Source organism: Ambystoma mexicanum, chromosome 4p, assembly GCF_040938575.1.
Source record: "Ambystoma mexicanum isolate Mex_15411 chromosome 4p, UKY_AmexF1_1, whole genome shotgun sequence".
Lineage (NCBI taxonomy): Eukaryota > Metazoa > Chordata > Amphibia > Caudata > Ambystomatidae > Ambystoma > Ambystoma mexicanum.
The window spans coordinates 521,482,400-521,504,887 of NC_090927.1; the positions used below are offsets into that span (position 1 = coordinate 521,482,400).

Below are 22,488 nucleotides of genomic sequence, written 5' to 3' on the forward strand. Positions count from 1 at the left end.
CTATTTTTGTCCTTGCTGGATTTCCGATAACAAAACATCAATGTCAGGGAATTGAGTTTTTGAAGATGAGACTGAATGAAAACATACGGGATGAAACCCAGAAGTGCAAAAAAAAGGACTAGAACCTAAAACGGAATGCGCAGCATTGTTATATGCATATTTTTCAAGAGGTAAAAGGTCCACCCAGTTGTCTTGGGTGACAGATATAAAGCAGCGTATGTAACCTTCCAATGTCTGGTTTAACCTTTCCATCTGTTGATTTGTCTGTGGATGGAAATCTAAACGTATAGCTCTTTTAATGTTTAAAGCGTAACAAACCAAGTGCCAGTATTTGGAAGTGTATTATGGGCCGCGGTCCAATAGAATAGTGTTGAGTAGTCCATGTCAGGAAAAAATGAACTCAAAAAAAGTCAAGCCATTTGTGCTGCCGTTGGAATGCGGGTTAAATCATGGAAATGAGCCATTTTAGTTAACAAATCTATAGTTACCCATGATAGTGGTAAAACCAAGAGAGGGTGGCAAGTCTACAATGAAGTCGGTGGCAATTACTTACCACAGTTTGGTTGTTAGTTATGGTTCAACAAGTTGACCTAATGGCGGTTTTCTAGGGACCTTGGTTTGTAAACATGTATATAGTCTTGTACATCTTTAACCATCACTGTCCACCAGAAATGTCTTTGGATGACATCTATTGTGTTGGTGATACCTCGATGTCCAGCTATTACAGAGTCAAGTCATAGGCGCAGGACTTCTTTTTGAAAAGAAAGGTTAGGAATCAAGATTTGATTGCCATAGAAGTAGTAGCTGCTTTTTTGATGCAGGGCATACTTCTCACCAATCTCTGTACATAGTTTTTCATGAGAATGTGATTCTTGTTTTATGATTTGAAGAAAATCAGATATGGCATTCACAAACATTGCTTTAGGAAAGAGCTTCTCTGGTTGGAAATGCGTGGGTGATGTTCCTGTTTTCCTGAATAACACATCAGCCATTAGATTGGTCCTTCCTGGGCTTATAGTGAAAGTGATTTCATATGGGGAAAAGAAGTGGGCCCTACAGGCCGAACGGCTGTTTTGCGTTTCTGCATATTGAAGACTTCTTAACTTTTGAAGATCTGTCTGACCTCCACAGGGTACTTGGAGCCTAATAGGAGATGTCTGCATTCTCAAAATGCTCTTTTAATCACCAATAGTTATTTTTCCAGGAAGGTGTAATTTAATTCAGAAGGGGACAGAGTCTTAGACAAATATGCTACTGGGAACTCTTCTCCTGACACTTTAGGTTTTAGGTTGTTTGAGTTTTGCTCCTAAAGCACTATAGGATGCATCAGTCTCTACAATGAATCTGTAATATCTGTACAGAAGAGAAAGTAGACTTGAGTTTGTTGAAAGCTTTATGAGCTGCTGGAGCCATTCGTACTTCACACCCTTTTTATTAAATGTTGGCAAGGGCAGAATGGGAAGAGAAAAGTTGGAAATAAACTTTCTATAAATGGGTGCAAAGCCTAAAAACCTTTGGAGTTCTCTTATCATTCCATTCTAGGACTGCTGACACCTAGTTAGGATCGATGGTGGTACCCTTTGCCGATAAAACATATCCTAATTAAGTTACTTGGGATTGGTGGATTTCACACTTCTCTACCTTACAGAAGAGCTCGTTCTCTCTTAAATGTTGTAAGGCGGTCTGGACATGAGTAGCATGTTCAGCACTATTGTGGGAGTACATCAACATATCATCTCGATAATCAATCACTGTATGTAAAAGTAGGTCTGCAAATACATGGTTCATGAAAGCCTTGAAAATAGCCAGTGCATTTGAAAGACCAAAAAGCATCACCCTATATTTGAAATGACTGAAAGGGGTGCAAAATGCCATCTTCCATTCATCTCCTGATCGTATGCATATGAGATGATAAGCGCTCCTGAGATCAAGTTTGGCATATATTGATGCCCCTTTCACTGCTTCTAGGATGTCTGGAATTAGAGGCATGGGATATCTAGCTGGCATTGTAATTTTATCGAGGCTTTCGAAAGCCTAAACAAGGACAGAGTTCATCAGAATTCTATTTGGGAATAAAGAGTAAGGATGCTCCAGCCGGGGAAGTGGACTCAGTGGTAAGGCCATTCTTAAGATTGGTCTGTAGATATTACTTCAAGACCTGTTTCTCTCTTTCTGATCAGATATACATGCCACCAAAGGGTACGGGTTGGTCGGGGAGAAGATTGATTACACACTCATCTCTTCGATTGGGAGGCAGTTCTTTGAATTGGGATTTAGGAAATACATATTGGTATTCACTATATTGTTCAGGGATAGCTTGAATGTTATCAACAACAGTTGCAGAAGCCTTGAGGGGTGATGAAGAGATTGGAGAATGCATACCCATGGTTCCTGCAGTTAAACACCTTTATACGCAATGTTCTGAAACAAGAAAGAGGGAGCCAGCATTACAATTAATACGGGGATTGTGACACTGTAACCAGAGTAGCCCCAAAATTATCGGGTAATGGGCAGACTTTATTATGTCAAAAGATATCTATTCTTTATGTGAGGCAAAGATTATGATAAGAGGTGCCATTTGTTCATTAATTGGTCCTGATATTAAAGGGGTAAAATCTACTCATTCCACTGGGATGTGAATATCTTTTGAAATCCTTGGGATCAGTTTGTTTCTGCCCCAGTGATCATCAATAAATCAACCTGCTGCATCACAGTCTATGGAAGCGGGCATATTTTGTAACTCTAGATCAGAAAATAGTAACGTTCCCTTAATCACCACCATGTTTTGATTTGTGGAGGGTCTAGATTGCGGAACTTTGTTCAGTTCAGTGGAACCTAGTTGTCCTTACCGGTTTGCGGTTCCCTCTACGATCGAGTTGGAGTTTCCCTGCTACCTAGGAGGAGCCAGTGCACATTCCCATAACAAGTGTCATTTAGAAGCACAATGCATGCATAATCCTAAAATTCTCCTTTGATCCCTTTCCTCTGTAGCTAAGGGATGTCTTGTCACTCCCAACTGCATGGGTTCTTCCTGATCTGAGCTCTTAATTGGGGTACAAAGGATTTCCGATGTTTGTTTCACCTCTCTTCCTTTTTTACATTCTGAATGACGCTCTTGCAACCGATTATCTAATTGCATCATCAGGGTAATCATTTCCGGAAAATTAGCTGATCGAGAGACTCCGAACTTCATCTTTCAGGTCCTCTGAAAGACCCCTTCTGAATAAAGTACTTAATGCATCATCAGGCCATGCTGTGTAAGGGGCTATCTGTTTAAACCAACTAATGTATGTCAATAAATACATGGTTCCTTGCTTGAAATCTAGATGCTGTTCCCGAGATGAGACGGTGACTTTGTGTCTTCCAAACATAGCTCATAAGCTGTTTACAAGGGCCTGATGTGAGTCCAGAATTGGATTATTAGTGGTGACCAAGGGGGTAGCCCATGCTAATGCGGGTCCTGCGAGATATGATATAATCTGACCTACTTTATCTGTTTCAGTAGGAAAATAGGTGGCCTTTAAGGCAAATTGTACAGTGCATGCATTTAAAAACTCTTTGAGTTTATGTGGATTTCCATCATATTTACCACCTGGTAAAGGTCCAGGGGGTAAATCTCCTGCACCAGGAGGTCATACTCAGTGCTCCAGATAAGATGTTACTGAATTACTTTTAGACACAGAGGGCTGAGAGCAGAGGGTAGGTGATGCAGGAAGCCCCAGGGAGGCGATCTATATTTGCTGGAGAGGTGCACAAACACTTACATCAATCTTCAGTGTTCATATCCCAGCATTTACATCTGACTGGGATCAAGGGGAAGGGGGCTTCAATTCAACAGAGCTGACCTCTCCTGCGGGTCCAGCGATGAATTGCAGTGTTTGTTGGTGAACAGAGGAGAAAGGCTGCTGGGCGTGGTGTTGGGTGATGGAAGCAGCGCCAGAGTAGCTGCTTGTCACTTGCGCCCTACTGAAAGGTCACAGCTGGCAGAACCTGTTTTGTGCTAATGAAGGTGCTTCCCCTGTTAAGCAACACCCGAGCTTCCCAGCGGTGCCTGCCAAAAAGAATCAGAAAGGCCATTAACACCGCCCGCCTAAGCATAAATGGTTAAGAAAGCAGATGTTATCATCTGGACTCTGATGGGAGCACAGCATTTTTGGAATTCAGTTTGCATTTTAGATTTCTAATATTAAAAAAAGAAAAAGAAAATTTTAGTGAAAAGGAAAAGACCGAGCGGGACAGTTTGCCTGTGTATGAAATTGCATAACTAAGTAAAAGTAAACATTGGTTAATTCGCGAGTCAATTAAGCACCGTTTGCGACAGTGGAAAGAAAATAATGAAGCCGCGCTTCAGGTTAATGTAAATTGAGGTTTGCCAGGCGAAGAGTGTGGTCAGGGAAGTGTGCAAGTGTCTATTTAAAAGGTTCACCTTCTGTAAGACAGTACAAACCTGGGGCTCATGTGCAGCGTGTTTACTCAGGCGCAGTTGCATAATATGGTGTCTGGTTTACGTTTGGGAAGCAGTGACATGTCCTGGTAAGCTCTCTGGGGGAGGAATGTCTTTTTACTGGAAACAGTCAGCCTGGGGCCTGGTGCGCTACCTCTTAAATGTGCATCTTGACAAAGAGTTCCTAATGAAGACCAGTCCATCTGATAAAGAGTGGGGAGCCATCCTCCTTTTGTTACAGTCCAAGGGGAGTGGCTGCTAATTGCTGCCAGGTCACTCTGAAAAGATGCCTGCAGACAAGCCCACAGGCCTCTGTCAGCACTTAGGAAGGTGTCAGGAGTCCTAAGTTCCATGCTGCTGTGGGTGTGGGGTGCTTTGTTGCCTCTCTGAGATACTATAAGATATCCCTTCGTTTAGGAGCCCTGGTGCAATAATGCATACAAATAATATGTTATTTGCACTATGACAATGTATTCCCTTGTGCTATCATTGTACAAAATGGCACTTGCACCGGTGCAAACTTTCTGAAATTTGGAGAATGTTGGCTATTGACATAGATCTGTTGCCTGCTGGTGCACTTGTGTTTGCGAAATATATAGGTGGACAGCCCATATTTTAGAGGGAAAAACAGTCTATGTCTTCCTACCTTTCAAATAAACTTTACTCTCCAGTGCTTTAAGTGATATTGGAAATTAAAGGGGCCTCTAATGAGTAACAATAGAACATATATGAGAGGGTCCTTAGAATTTTGTGATGTGCCATAAGAAGTAACTAAGGAATCTTTATTTTATTTATTTATTTATTGTGCATTTGTAATCTATGCTATTCTATGATCTATTTATAAGCATGTCCTTCACTGAAGTCCTGTTAAAACAAGCATTGACAAAGCCAACAGTTTTGGCTTGTTATGCATATCTTGACACATTTGCAGTAGTAATCTACTATTCGGTAACTATTCGGCCTCGGCCAAATACTTACGTCCACTATTCGGTATTCGGCCGAATATTAAATGTACTATTCGGCACACCCCTAGTTTTAATTGTAGTCTTGACGATTTGAGAGGCTATATGTAACACCTGTGATTGGTGTAATGACACTCGCTGACCCTTGAGCAAAGACTCTGCTGCCACTGACAATGTATAGTAATGTACCTATTGACTGCAAGGTTGAATGGATGTAAACTAAACCGTGCATACTCATCATTTCACACACTGTTTTTATAATTGGAGTGTAAATTAAATTATAAGTGTGAAACTGATCTGCCTCCGCATGATTTTGCACACAGGACAGGAACTCTGAAAATACTGTTTGCTTTCACTGTTACAAAAGATTAATTCTAAATTGCAACTTAGTTTCAATCTTCTTAATTACACAATCCTAAAATCCTAGGAAAATAAATACGCACAGTGCTTCCATTTTCCCCATGAGCATCTACCACAACACAGCAGAAGCTGAATGGAAATAAACCATTCCTTTTACCATGGTGTGAGGTTTCTTTTTTGAAAAGCTTCAGAAATAAACATTCTGTTTCAGAGGCTTTTTTCCATGGCTTGCAATTACATGCATGTAGATACAAATCAAAGAAGCGTTCTCGTTTCTGTCAAGTAACCTGACCTGTGTACTGCCCTCTGCTCTAAACCTTTTCGTAAATGTACGCAGGAAAATAATAAAGCTGTGATATTTACAAGATTTTCATGCATCAAAAGGCCTGGTACGATCCTTTTCTGGAGGCCTTGTAATACTACCTGTTGACGTAACAATACCTTTTCTTGGTTTAACTTTTGTACCTTTAAGGTAAGATTCTGTACTGCTGCTACGAACTGCAGCATTTGATCCATTATAAATATAGGCATTGCCATCTGTTATGGTTGTTTTGCCTTTAAGATATATGAAACAAAGGACTGAGTTTACCAGTTGCAGCAGAGGCAGTAAGACAGCAAGGAATTACTGTGAAACCCTTATCCCCCTATATATCACTAAGCAGGGAGAATTTAATAGTAAAACCCTCTGGAGAGGAAAATCCTGTTGGTTGTAGAACACATCTGAAGTGTGTAGCTGCTGGGATGCTGCTCCGGAGATGGACCAGGGCAATGTTCTCTTTTCCTGTTTGCACACTAAGCAAAGCAGCATCCCGCTTCTGGGAGTCACACGCTGCAGAAGGATCAGAGTTGCAGGTTAATGGGGCTGTTGTTCACTGTACGGTAGGTGTAAACAAACTGTGCATCACACAATATTAGAGCCGGCCTACCGGTGGGTATGAATTACTCATCCAGTAAACGGCGTGCAGGAGATGGGCAATCTCAGGCTTTCTTGATAGTAATCAGAAATTAACTAAGGGCAGAATAGAAGATAGGAGACAGGTAAGCCAATATAGATAGCAACAGAAAATGTAATAGGTAAATGCTAGCAAAGGAAGATATGAACAGAACTAGGAGCAAACTCACAAATCATCCTGCTGGAGAGTTAGCGATGCACTGTTGCTCAGGATTCCAAAGCCTTTGAAGTTGTCTTCTGTTATCTGCCTCTAATGCCACAGGAGGATCACTAACGGCACAGCACGCCATACTTGCAAACACTAGAACATTGCATGGCACATCAGATGCCATGTTAGAAGGGGTCCATAGAATCGAAGGTTACATTTGAAATTAATGAATAGAAAGTAATGAATAACATTTATATCTAAACATTTAAAAAGAAAAAATACAGATATTTATTTTTTATTTGGAGTGGTGCCCTGCAAGCCCCCCATTTCCCTTAATTTATAATCCCATCCCAAACCCCCTCCACACCCGTTTTAACCCCTCATCCCACACCCATATAAATATTGAAAATAATTTGGTATTTTTTTCATTATAAATGTTTACATATTAATATTATTCCTTATTTTCTATTTGTTTAAATTACTGCATACCAGAATAGAATGGATTCTCCTCCATCTACCCCACAAGGACTGTTGCCAAAAATGACACCTAGCAATTTGTAAGATGATACATAACATCCTACATCACAATGGCAGAAAAATGCCAACTACACAACCTTTGGGAAGACATACAAAGTAATAGGTTACTGCTTGTGTACTTAGTTTGAACCACCAATTATGCTAAATGCGTAAACATTAAAAGTATTACAATAGGATATTCAGAAAATATATGTAAAGTGTTAGCACTTTACCATCAAATGGAAATGTTAGCAATACTTAATTGAGATAAACAAAAAAAATACAGGCATAATAATCCCTATTCATGAAAATCTAACCATTAAGAACAATTATGTGTATTCCATGTGTAAAAGTACATCCACAGATATTTGTTTAGTAAGACATCAAGAAAAACTAGTATTAGCTAATCATTAACTTCTTGCAATGAATTACATTTATAAGTCAAAATGTTCACATTAAATGTCCTTCTTTAATTATTATATGAATAAGCAAGAAGAGGAAATTGATCAAGAAAAAAATGCTTGAAACATTGCCAGTAAAGGAGACACAAGAATCAATAACTCAATTCAAATTTCAATTCTTCTGACCCACTTGGACAACCACAACAAAATAATTTAAACTGAATTAGCCAAGCAGGATGTACCTGCAGCAATCCAAAGAATGTCTGTGAGTGTTTAAATGTTAAACATAAACGATTCTCCTTTATTTGCAAAGCAGGCACAGGAAAGTGTTTTGAAATTAAAGTTATATTTACTTCTGTATAAGACACATTCACTAATCCATTAGTGTGTGTTGTAATAACATAAACCATTCTTGCTGCTTATATTATTTCTGGCATAACATTACAGAAACTATTCATGTTACAGAAGACCATGACAAAAAACGGGTACATCAAAAACTTGTTTCTGAATCCATACATAAAGTAGGTTCAATTTTAAAAACAATGCAACTATCACTATTGATTAAATAAGCATAGTTTCCAAACGATGCTTCTATCTATCTTTCTTAGAATGCAAGGCATTTTAAAATGTGATGTTTGAGAAACCTGAGGCGTTTCTCCCATGCTATTGGAAGAAGTGACCACATTTTTAAAAAATGTTTTTACTTAGAAAATAGCTTTTTTAATATAATATATGTGGGGTTTGGGTAAGGGATATAAATAAAGGTAGGAGGAAGGAGTGGGGGCTGTGTGCAGTCACCCCCACAATAAAAAAAATGCGGTCACTTCACTCTATGGTCAAATCACCTACATCGATGTGGCATTCTTTTTTTCTGCATACACCCCTATCCGACACCCCTCTGTTTTTATGGGATACAGTTACAGTCATCAGAGTACTGTTTTACCATAACCTTTTCCTTTACAGAAACCTTTGCCATCAGCGGAAACCAAGACTATCCCTAAACCCCAATGCAAATTTTACCTCTCCTTCCGTGAAACCCATTTCTCAGCAACTTTACATCCAAACCCCATTTTTTGACAAAAATCTACCCTATTTTTCCTTCCATTTCAAAGGACACTACAACTCCCATAATCCCATTCTTCTACTAGAATACCAAAAGACTGAGACGGCCAAGAGACTAAGAGTATGAAGATTACAAAAGAAAAACACACTAAGACACAGAGGACAGACTCTTCCATTATGACAGCAGGCTGTCCTGTTAACGAGGACAGGCAGACCCAACCCTGACCAAACACCTGCAGACAACTGACATCTCACAGGTGCATGAAAAGAGCCAGCAGAGGAAGAGAAGGCATTGGCTCTTGGGAAGCCAGGAGGGAGACTGCAAGGCTGAGTCTGGCATAGGATCCCTACCTAAGTACCAAGCGAGAGAGGAACCCAGTGGCATGTGTGTGGCTGAAGCATAACGGAAAGTAATGAATTGAGTCCAAGTGCATTATGGTACTGGTATTTTTTTCAGCAAAATATTAGAACCCTGAAATTGAGTAGCAGAGTGATCCAGCTGAATTGACAATGCCTTTTCGAAAGTCTCTGCAAACTGAATAGGTCGAAGTGGTCATGTTGAGGTACATGTCAAATCATTGCACATTGGAAAGTCTTTGACAGGGAAACCAACGCAAGGAAGAAGGCTTGAACCCAACTGAGTGCAGCCTAAAGTGAACTGTGATTTGTTTGATGTGAACTGTAAAGCAGGTTTGGGCCTAACGTGAACCTTTCTGATTGTGTTGTGGAGCAAACCAGACCAAGAGACACTGGGGCAAATACCATAAGAGTTGAAGTGAAAGTCAAAGTGGTCCTGCAGAAGTTTTTGTAAAAGCGTAGCATATTTGAAAGTCTTCGACATTAATGAAAGGTCTGCGCCCGACTAAGGGAGATCTAGAACATGAAATAAGTTAGGGAAAGGGAACCCCCTAACAAATGTGAATAAATCTTGGGGAAGGGAGCCTGGCCAAGTGCTGAGATTGCAAGATCTGTGCCCAGCGCAGGGAGATCTACGTTAAATCAGTTACTTTTCTTGAGAGGTCCGAGTCCGACAGAGGGAGACCTACATGAACTGTTGATGCCTTGAAGAGGTCCGAGCACAACAGAGGGAGACCTACATGAAGTGCTGTGATTGCAAGGTCTGAGCCTGGCTGAGGGAGTTCTACATTGAATTAGGTGCTTTTGTTGAATGTGAACAAGCTTGGGGAAGGAAACCCCTACAAGTGCTTTGATTGTGAGATCCAAGCCCGGCTGAGGGATATCTACATTGAATCAGGTACTTTTGTTGAGAGGTCTGAACCCCACTGAGGGAGACTTATGTGAATTGTTGATGCCTTGAGAGGTCTGAGCCCGACAGAGGGAGATCTACCTGAATTTTGATGAACCGTGAAAGAACCTTTTGGTGAACTTAAGTGACTTTGACGTGAAAGGCCAAGCAGGCCTCTACCCACATTTTGAACTGCATTCTTTTTGATAACCTAAGCCAGAGTGTGTCATCCTGTCAACTAGGGCCACCTTACTCCATGCTGTCCAACCTGGCGAGGAGAGCTGACTCAGCCCTCTTGATCCTTTATGTTATAATACTGACTTTCCTTTGCATGCACATTCCCCTTTCAACACTTTTTTTTATAAGAGATAGGACAGGCACTTGTTTATTTTTTTTAGTATATGCCATCTTGATTTAACATAGACTGACTAAGACTGTTTCTCTCCTTATGTCAATGGTCGAGATTACTCCCATTCTAGCATTAGGGCAAGTTATGAGGGTTTCCAAACCCCTTGAAAACTGTTCAATAATCACACTTGAACTTGCTTTGATACCATGGGTTCCCTACAGATGATAATGACATTTTTGGTGTCATGTCATTTTATTTGATGATATGTTGCAATTAACACCAATTTATGGGGAACCTACATTTAAAGCACACATAAGAAAAGAAACTTAAAAAACAATACGAAGCATCAGCATTGTAAATTCATGGACATCTCATACTTTAACTGAAATTATGAGAAAAAGTAAAGATTGCAAATATGCTAAAATACTTGAAGATATACCCATTACAATACTACAAACAAGACTAATTGAATTGTTCTATGCAGATAAAGTAACAGCAACAGAAGTATATATCTATTTTTATAAAACGTTAAACATGTTGTATGTGTTATGCCAAATTGTGAAATAATTTTTAAAGAGAAACAAAACATATTTGCACTTGAAGCAGTTGACAAAATGCAACAATATGCTTAAAGTAAAATGATGCTTAGTGAAAGAATTCAACACCGGATGAAGTGATTTTCAGGAACTGGATCTAGGGGAACATTCCAATGTATTTATTCTATTATTAAATATAATCAAACAATCCCTAAAGACAACTTAAAGATGATGAATTTGATAGAGCATCATATCGAACAGGTCAGGAATAAATACGAGTAGATGGTACAGATTATTCTGCTGTGAGATTTTAACCCCCAAATAGAGCTATTATCCAATTGCAGGGAGTTATGGAGGAGGAAGATTTGGCTTGTACAATCCCTGATTTAATTGCTAAGCCTCCACAAGACATTGCAAACGTATGCAAGAGAGGGAGCAAGAACACTCATTATCCAATGTATGAGGGTCTGCAATTGCAGATTTACTGATGACCAACCCTCAAACCTCGGTAGAAAAACATTGCACATTGATCACATCGTTGTAGCTCTAGGCAATTGGCAGTAGATAGAGGCATTTAAAATCAATGAGCACCATGAGAGCGATCATCGATCACTTACTGTGTATAATAATATTAATAATAATAATTTGTTTTTCATATAGTGCTTTAATCTAAAGTGCTTTACATAGGACATATTATCATACATTACTATTATTACACAATCGAAACTGGTACTCAGGATGAAAGGCTGAGTTGGACTTGCCGGAATTTGAACCTGCGACCTGCAGACCAAACACAGATCACACCATCGTAAAGAGAGAAGGTTACCTCCGGCCTCAAACTCTGTTCCAACCAGAAGTGACAACATACTAATTGATACCGTAGGCGATGCATGTATTAGAATAAAATGGGCTCAAATACAGAAGAGCAATTATATTGCCAACATTTATGAAGAGATTTTGGATCTGCTAATGTTTTTTACAACTCAAGAATCATTGTACAACAAAAGGGTATTGGCCATCTATGGCGAAAAGATCAAAACGCCTGAAAAATTACATTCCAAAGCCTAGATTAGGGGTTTCCGGCGCAATGCTGTGAAAGAAATGTTGGTTTGCAACAGAGTTCAAATGGAAGAAACGTGAAATCAAACAGGGCCTATAATACAGGGAACACGATCTTCCAGTGGATATCCATGCTTTGAAAAAGGATCATAAATCATTGATCGTGAGGAAAAAAGGAGGATAATAAGAAAAGCTGGGGAAAATTACATGAAGTAGTTATGAATAGAAACAGTATACATTTCTGGAAAGCAGTTAATATGGGCAAAGTTACATCTCTGAGGGCACATGGTGCGTGCATTTTTTGAAAACTGTATCGTGACAATTCATCTCCTTCCAAAAAGAGAGGACCCTGTGCTTCAACATAGAAGAGATCAGAAAGGCTTGTCTGACCCATAAAAGTGGCAAAGCGCCAGGGCCTGATATCTAGGCAACTATACTATGTTTAATATCTTTAATGGTATAACAGCCCTGAATAAGGCACAATCATTATGGCTTTCTGCTGAAATCATACTCATATACTTTAAAGGCAGCAGGGAAAACCTGGCCAAAGATGTTTGTAAAGGCAGTATTATATCACTTCCAAAACTGAGTGACAGAAAATAACATTATGAGCCATCTTCAAGCGGGATCCCAGCAGGGAGTAAGTATCATGGATCAGTGCTTCTGCCTTTATTCTGACCTCTAAATGGCCTTTCATGGGGTATTAAGGGATAAAATGTGAGAAACACTAGATTAGGCCATTAAGATCCAGAGGGGGGCTAAGGCAGGGGTCTGTTCTCCTCCCAACGCTGTTGTGCATCCAAATAAACCAGATAATAGGTAAATTGACTGATATAAGCACAGATGCACCTAGGGTGGAGGCAGAGAAGGTCCCTGTGTTGCTGTTCGCAGATAACACAATCTTGATTTCCCAGACACCAATGGGTTGAAGGAAACAACTGACAATTTTCTTTGAGGACTGTAAAGGTCTTGCTTGTAGATAAGTGTTGGAAATCCATGTCTTTCTGCACAATTCGCATGGAAAAAGTCCAAATTGCGACCGGAGATCGATGAGCAAATAATTGAACAAGTGGAGGATTTCTCGTATGTGGGCGTAACTTTCTCGAGCAACTGAAAAGGGAACACTCACATAGACAAATCCAGTGCAAAGCTTGAAAGTGGTTGTAATGCAATGTTCTGTTTATTTGCCAAATGTGGTAGAGGAGACTTTATGCCCGCACTGCAGGTTTATAATCTGCAGGCCTAACCAGCTTCAATTTACAGAGCAGAAATCTCAGAACACGCTCGATGTGTAGTTTTGGCTTTTCAGGAAGAAACACACCCGGAAATATCTTACTGGCCAAACTAAATTAGAAGGGCATTATAGAGGAAAACTCCCTGAAGCCTGTATTGTATTGGATATGTATATGGGCTTCTCCACACTTAATATATGGAATCAATATCAGATCTGAAATAAATGTAAAAAAATCAAATAAATAAAATAGTTAGCACACGAGGGAGGGGATCTAACCCCATGGTGCAGACATGTAAAATGTGTTTTAACTTCAATTGGACTCAACAACTTGTCGATCAACACTAGCCCAAATGATAACTATAGCAAAGGGATAGTAAACAGAACCAACAAAGACTATAATAAAGAAAGAATAATGTTGGAGTAATTACTGCAATCATTAGCAAGTACTTACATAGATCATGTCTAAAAAGGAAAATCATGATCTAATAGCCGTACAATTGCACATGTGTTTTTCCCCAATATCAGCAGGAGTGTAATTAAACTCATAATATACGATTGACGAGAATGAAACTATTTTTTAAACATTGTAATAATGTAACACTGATTTTAGAGTTCTTGAATGTCTATATATTCATGAGGAATGCTTGATGAATTTTTGTTTTATATATGATGATATTTAGTTTTGTATAGCTGTAAGTCTAACATTGAAAATAGCTTTGAAAAGTAAAAGGAAGAAACAAAATTCATACACAAGATTAAGGGGCTGATTCTTGGATTTATGTGCGCAGAGAAACGGGCTTTGTACGTCATTCTGCCCGCAAATCCCTGTTTCACAAATGGGGATTTGCGAGCAGAATGACGCACAAAGCCCGTTTTTCGGCGCACATAATTCCATGAATCAGCCCCTAAAAGACGGACAGAATAGAGTGTCTAAAAGGGCAGGTGTTGGTATTTGTTTAAATATGTGTATCAAAGCAGCAGTCATTTTAAAAAGCTGTAAAAGTTGAAGCAGTATACATTAATAGGGCTGTGGGCTACATAGTTGGTGTTAAGAAACATGCTAGCAGTGTAGTAATTGAATGCATAACAATAAAGCCGATAACATTAAGGAATTGCAATACATAAAAAGAGTAACAGTTGGTTCTTGACTTTTAAAATAAAAGTATGTGACCTGCAAACAATTTCCAATAACACCTGCATGTGTAGTTACAATGAATACATCTCAAGGCTTATGTTTCTGCACTATGGCATTATTAGATATAGGGTCAAAAGTATTCACAGGCAGCATGAGCTATGCAGCTTTATCCAGAATATGAACAAGTAATGTACAATACTTAATAAATATCAATGTACTAAAAATGACAGCTTATGTACCATGCAAAAAAATAATATAATATATTGTGTTCAATATATGTACACATTAGCCAAGCTTTGAAATACCCACCAAAAACTACAACGTAATGCTAACATAAAATTTAAATAATCAAAACATGAGTAAAGTACTAGTAAAGTTGTAACGATAAGTACCGAAAACAGGAACCTATAACAAATGCAAAAATGATAATGCAAACCTTTAAGTAAATATTCCACCATTTTTCAATAATAATGCCAGAGTAAATTGTTACGCAAATGCTACTTTACAAATGCTTTTAAAAGCAAGAGGTTACATTCATCTTCAATTCTAACCTTACAACAATACAGAAGCAATTAAGCCTCTTTAACAAACAATAAACAACACAATCTTTATGAAGTATTGTTTTCTATATTTCAGTTAATATTTCTTGCTTGAAACAATATCCCTACAATAATTGGCCAATATTACACATATAAAAATGGCTGCATGTACTGTCACTTACCAGAGCAACAACATAATAATAATGAAAATGTACTACTTCATTTTCCAGATGTTCCAAAAATGCCAAGACCTTTTTACCAACAGTATAACAGAAGACAATTGTACACTGTGCCATTACGACATTATACACAGAATTCAAGTTAGACATTGGTCAGATTATCTTGTGCTCATTTTACTAAGAATCAGAGCACCTGGTGCAAGAGTTTAAGTACTAATTTCACCCATTCATAAGTCTTTATTTGTCAGACCCATTATAAAATCTTAAGTATTATTTACCAAGGCAAAACCTAAACTAATAGTAGATGCTATATAGCATATGTTAGACAAACATCTTGATGGTTTACATGTAATGAGGAACAAATCACCATAAAAGGAAGACTACCTTGGAATTCAAAAGATGCATCCATGACATTGTTAAAAGAAGCACCTCTGGTAGCAGTGCCTCTGAGCCAGAGGATGAGTGGACCAGGGTGACCAGAACTAAAAAGGCCAACAAAATTAAGAGAGCCCTATTGAAAGATCCCCTGAAGCAAATCAAGGCTATTAGGAGCGTCATAACGTCCTACCATAAAAATGCCAAATATTCCGTTTGGGAGCACCTCTAATTGTTTGAGCAAATGATGGAGACTTTCCACCTGAAGGACAACCAAAGCTGTATTCATTATGTTAAGTGGACATTTTCACCTGAATACTCCAGCTTCTTTGCGGGCTGGAGGATCAGAACCATTCAAGATGGTCCACCTATAGGGCGGCCTTCTTAAAGCATGTATCAATACACAGAAACCCTCAAGAGTTTCTACAATCAGGCTAGTTTGCAAAGGTAAATATTTATTTATGTATTTAAACACTGAATAATATGTTTAATATACTAGGGATAAGTAATGAGCACAAAGACAAATGCAGCACAGAAAAGAATACTTTTGGTATTCTTGTTGGTTTAGAACAGATAGCACTATGGTTAGAGGTTCCCCCTGCAACACCCCTCAACCCACCAATAGGCAATGTAAAGAGAGAGGAGAGCAGGTATTTAGGAATAACACAAATCAAACAGAATATCAGTCCCACCTTCCCACTTCAAACACAAGAGAAAAAACAGAATTGACTTTTCAGCTGTCAGATTGGCTTTGAAATTGTCTTTGGAATTGACTGAGCAAAAACACCAAATGTGTTCAAAAATACTTAAATTATTATAAATTCCTATGGGAGCCGCTTTGAACAGTTGCCCACAATCACAAGCAATGATTTGGTCAAAAGAAAATGATTGAAATCTCAAAGTTCAAGTAGGAAACAATTTAAAGCTATTTCACACATGTAAACCTTTCAGAATGTAAAATCGTGGCAAACTTTTCTTTATGCGATATTCGCTATAACGGGAGAATCACACTGTTTTGCAATGCAATTATGGGTTCTATGGATAGCTAAGGATGTTAGGTACAAGTAGGAGTTGAAATTTCATTTCTATCATAAAAAATAAATTGGAGTTATAGAGGTTTTAGTGAGAGTCGTTTTTGAAAAATAGGCGGGAGAATGGAAAACAGAAATGCACTTTGAAACTGAAAGATGGGTTTGATTACACTATATAATGACTATGAAACAGAGGATGCCACACATGAATCTCCACAGTTACAAGGCCAGCGTAACCCTTCACGTGGTGGATACTCAATTTCTTTCTGGAACTTACTTAAGTTACTCAAAAACACTAATGACTCATGATTTTATAAACAAATGAGAGAAAATCAGTGCATGAAAGGTTCTGACAATACTATGATTCTGAATTTAAAGATAGGATGGTTTGAGATTGGGATAAAACAAGGCAAATATACTATGGGTCACTTTTCTTCCTATTAATACTCACAGAATAAGTTATTAAATTGGACCGTCAGTTCTGGTCATGGATTGGATCTGGTCTAGGAAGAACAGTACATCTTATTTGTGGATATTTCAATCAGCTGAATAGCTAATTCCTCAGGCAAGCCTTTTGGTAGCAAGCCAGAGAATTTCAGGATACTGGTTCAAGAGGCATTCTCACACCACAGCGCTTCACTGGGTTGCAAGAATAAGTTTGAGGATTAGGCCTTCTCACACCACAGCGCTTCACTGGGTTGCAAGAATAAGATGAGTATTAGGCCTTGCAGAAAGTCAATAGTTCTCTACTGCTTGCAAGAGTCTTGGCATCTGGATCTGGAAGGATCTTAAAGCTGGATGTAGAATGCTGGATCAGAGTGCTTCGCCAGAATCAGGAAAGTGAGTGAATCAGTGAGTCCCTATTTGTTGTCAGCTGTCTCTATTTATCCTTTAAAATAACATCACAAAATGGATGTATGGCCGGCTTAGCTAAGCTCGCCTCGTGAGCTGGGATTGGATCAAAACTTCATCTCCATCTTGCATTTGAGTGATTGGATGAAGACCGGATGATGTCACGTTTTATGGTTTGCTTTACAGTTCTTAGAAACCTCCCTTTAGCTACTGGTCTCAAAATCAGATTTTATACTAAATACATATTTCTACATTGGTCACCTCTACACAAATCACACACAAAGATTCCATATTTTATGTAGCATCTCTTCCTCAAAATCCCGCAGCTGTGGGATCTTGTTTTAACTTTCTGCAGAATGTTGTCCTTTTTGCTATGAACACAATTTCCATCCTCCTCCTTGGGGAATTTCCTTCCAGGAGCCATTTACGACCCTCTCACACCTCAGTTTCCTGGACTGAAGGGTCTGCTATTGTTCATTCTCTTCCTGTAGACAAAAGTCTTAGGTAACCCACAATTATCATCTCCCCGTGAGTTTCAGCTTAGAGGATATCCCTCCCTCTGGGAGAAACCTGTTTGTCCACTTCCAAAGGGTTGCAGCTTAGCCAAGCTAATTTATTCTTCATTAAAAATCCAGGAAAAACCAAATTTGTTGCATCAAACATAAATACATTACTTTCTTAGCTTTAACTCTGTGGGTTAAAAAGCAACTGAGATCTGTATTCTTTTTAGCAACAATCATTTTTATGTTTGCTAATCCGGCAGACTTTTTATTTTAGATCACTTTGAAGTTTCCTCATTAACTCATCTAACAGCTGTCATTCAGGTAGCCCAGAGTACTGCACCCAGATTCTGACAGGGGCTGTCAGTTTACAGACAATCCAGTTTGTCTGATGAATGTTTTGCTCTTCACATTAGGACTTTGTATGTTCGCAATGCTTCATTAGATTACATTAATTTTAGCGCCAATCAAGATTTTGAATGGTGAGAAGTGTTGTGTTATAGGCATTTTGGAGTTTTAGCACAAAGCAAATGTCATTTATAGGCACATTTTGGAGTTTCATTTGCAAAGCACTGCGTCTGTCTCTACACTCTGTTTGTTGGTCATGGAGACCACTGGCACATTTACTGCAATGTGTGTTTTATTCCACCACACATGCACCATGGGTGTCCGATTGTGCATCCATCTTTTTGTGTGCTTGAGAACGTGTTTTTTGTAGGTTTTCGGCACGCACAAGACTTTTGCCGCCATTGTTGCTGCTTCTTGCACCATAACTAGCAGAGTGATGCCACATAGCACAGCAAAGTGGGTTAATACATCCCACAGGACAAGTATCAGTTTCAAGGTCCACGACTGAACAAACCATCGATGGACAACAGTAGTTCAGAATCAGACACACAGAACAGAGCGAGAACCAACCAAGAGGGAGCCAAACAGCCAGTACCTCAGGAACAGGAAAAAAGACAGCACTTTCCACGAATCTGATGAAAAATGTTGTTTTTTTAGAACAAAACCAAAGAGGAAAAGGACAAGTAGGGGGAAAAGAAAGAAGTCAAGGAATGTTAACCCTATTTCAAACCCAATGGAACTAGAGATGAACTTATCCAAAATAACTTTGTAACAGCATGAAATCAAAACATTAGAGAAAGGGTTAAAATGTGTACCCACTTACAGCTGTAGTAGGTTCAACACACAAGTAGAAATATACAAATTGATGCACAAACTAAAAGTATTCTTTGGAGAATTACCAACATCCACAAAACCTAAAGACCAAGTGGATGAATATATTGAGTTTAAACCCAAAAGTACATTCTCAGTGCCAAAAAGTGTACCATCCATTGAAATATTCCACAAAATGGTACTGAGTGATATCAAGAAAATCCAATTTAGAAGCCCCAAATTTCACAACCTAAATAGAGGAGAACTCTCTCAAATTGAAGATTTATTTTTGGATAATTCCATTACAATTCAACCAGCTGACAAATGAGGAGCTATTGTGATTCAAGATACAGATGAATACAAACAAGAATGTATGCAACAACTATCAGACCAAAGTACATATGCGAAATTGGCTAAAGACTCTACAATGGAAATCAAACAAGATCTTGAAAGTATTTGAAAGTATTTTAAACATGGCATTAGCAATGGAATGGATAACGCAAAAAACAAAATCTGTTCTGCTTACATCATATCCTAAAATGCCACACCTATACATTCTTCCAAAGATTCACAAAAGATTAGCTAATCCTCTGGGTAGACCAATAGTTGCAGCAACAGGATGCATCTTACAACCTCTTGGTACTTACATAGACTTCTTCTTTCAACCGATTATACTGAAAACCCCAACTTATGTGAAAGATACAACACACTTTTTACAGATTTGGCATCAGATCAAGTTAACAGAGAATGATATCCTTTTCACAATCGATGTCCAAAGTTTGTACACTGGTATCCTTCATAATCTAGGGCAAGAGGCAGTTGAATAGCTGCTCTTACAAGAGGAATCCATTGGAGCCTCCAAAGAATTTTTGATGATACTTCTAAATTTTATCTCCTTGAATGCCTGTTTTAAATACAATCAGTCATTTTGTCTTCAGACATCTGGAACAGCAATGGGGGCCATGATGGCACAACTCCATGCCAACACCTTTATGTACCAATTTGAATTAACACATATACTAGAACGTCAACACTGGAAGAAATTAATTAAGAAACGGGTTCGATGTATTGATGACATTTTTGGAGTATGGGGTGGAAGCAAAGAAGAAATCAATTAATTCTTGAAATATTTGAACAGTATAGACACCCGCATTTAATTTACCATGGAGATTGGTAACCCTTATGTACATAATTTAGACGTACTGACCAAAATAAAAGGATCCACAATCACCACAACCCTATTCACAAAAACTACAGATAGGAACAATTTAATACATAGGATGAGTTATCATCCCCAAAACAATCTAAAGAATCTACCTAATGGACAATTGCTTAGGGTCAAGAGGATTGTGAGCGATCCTGACGAATGTGAAGAACATATCATAAGGTGTAAACGGTACCATAGCACAACTTGTGCATTTTAAACACAGCTTCCTCTGAGGCTTTGTGTTAGTTTTGGGTTTGAACAAATTAGCATTCGTCCGTAACATTTTATCTACTTATACATTCAAGGGTTAGCAGTCATGTGGGTTTATTTCACAGGTCATCCCCTAGTTGGGTATTATAAACTTTGATTAGCTTTAACATACACCTTCACAAAAAAGCACGACCCATGTATTTGGCAACTGGAATGCTTGTTTTTGTTTTGCACAAACTTTGCCGACAGATGTCTTTCAACCCTCGTGGGTTACATTACTTACCAGATACATCGCGATGACAAGATACATAGCGATATTGTATGTCCTGCATCATTGTATTGCTTTCTTTATTTCATGATTATGTTTAATTGGAATTTTAGATTATCCAAAGAATTATGCCACAACAGCGTTTGACCCATGGAAACCTGCAGTATTGTTCTTGAAGTAAGCCTCACACTCCAATCATAATCATATGAGGAATTACTATCCATAATTTCAGTTTGATTGAATAAACACATATATTTTCTTGATTGACTGTATGTTAGGGTTGCGATCAAGCCATTCCAAGATGGCCGACCACATCCCACGGTAGACTCTTCCTCAGTTTCCAACCTAATTTAAACATTACACTGGCCCTGATGAAGGACAGAATTGTCCAAAATGCATTCGCCCTATTACGCATTGGCCTTCAATGGATGGAAGATTAATTAACTAAGAAGAGAACTATTAGTGAATAAACTACTATTGAATATTCTTCGATTATTGTTTCTTAGCTATAAAGAACTTCACAAACCACTGCATGGAGATTGGGAGTGCAGCCCACACCGCTGGCTTTGTAGCCAAGGTCCTTCTTTGTGTATGAATATAATATACTCCCAGCCACTATGCCTGTGCCAGGTGGTGCTATCCAAACTCAAATGTGTTTTTTCCATGCTTAGATCAAATGTTGATAACATCATGATACATTATTCAAAACATTTGAAATCGTGCTGAGTCTAACAAAAAACAGTTGGCATCGAAAATAACCATAGACTAATAAGAGCGACAGCATTTTCTGGGAGTATATGTCTTTGGCAGGAAAATAATTTGCAGTTGTCATTGCAGATGCGTCTTTTTGTTACAAAAACAGCAAGTCTGTTATTTTACAAACACGATTGCTCCCTACCTTCATCTCAATTTGTTTGGTGTCTGCATTCTGGAAAAGAAGCTTTACTCGTGTTTTGCCGTCATCTGAAGAACCCTTTAGTTGTGAAAATTTAAACCTCCAGTGCACATTCTGAAAAACAGAACAACAATCTCTAAATAAAGAAGAACAGACATCCAGTGAACCAGCTTGCATTCTTGTTTAGGAGTTGACATTACACATTAATACACCCAAACCTTCTAAAAGGTCATAAAGCTGTATATATTTTTGGTTACTCTGCATCACAATTTAACTATTCAAGTGTTGACTTTAATTGCCTTTAATTACATAAATGATATCAGAATAAGTATTAACACAATTGATCAATATGATTTTGAAAGTGTTGTTTTGTGGGTGAGCATTGGTGTTTGATCATAAATCAATTTAGGGTCTCCTTTTGCTAGCTTTGGTATGCCCCAGCTTTTTACGGTGTTTTTGCATCTGAACCTCAAACTTTTCCAAGAGCAGCCCCTGAAGCCTGAAATTCACCTTTTAGGTTCTGCCCTACCTAGGTCATATAGCTACCGGAGTAGGGGCCCATTTCATCCAAACAAGAGGTTGCTCACACAGAAAGTGTGTTTGCTTAATAGGATAGTATCTTTAATCTGGATGCACCACATTGTAGCCTTTTTACTGGCATGGTGGCTGCTTGCTCCCTGCGAAGGAGCAAAGCGTGAGCAGAGTGATTACCAAGAGCTTATTTTAAGTCATACGACTGGGCCATTTTCTTTTTAGCTTTTCTTTGCCTGGTTTTCATCGTGAGAATAGCCAATTTATCTGTTATGACAATGGGCCTCATTACACGGAATGCGATAAGGGTTTACCGGTACCGGTAAGGGCACCGGTACC

At 38.6% G+C, this 22,488-nt stretch overlaps 1 protein-coding gene across 1 annotated transcript in view; it reads right to left on the reverse strand.

Moving 5' to 3' along the window:
• The window catches only part of SNTG2 (syntrophin gamma 2), a 1,542,102-nt gene that overhangs the window by 91,911 nt on the left and 1,427,703 nt on the right, over nucleotides 1-22,488 (reverse strand). The window contains exon 16 of the mRNA XM_069605189.1: nucleotides 21,622-21,732. Coding sequence (XP_069461290.1) covers nucleotides 21,622-21,732 — 111 coding nt within the window. The remainder of the gene's footprint in view (nucleotides 1-21,621; nucleotides 21,733-22,488) is intronic.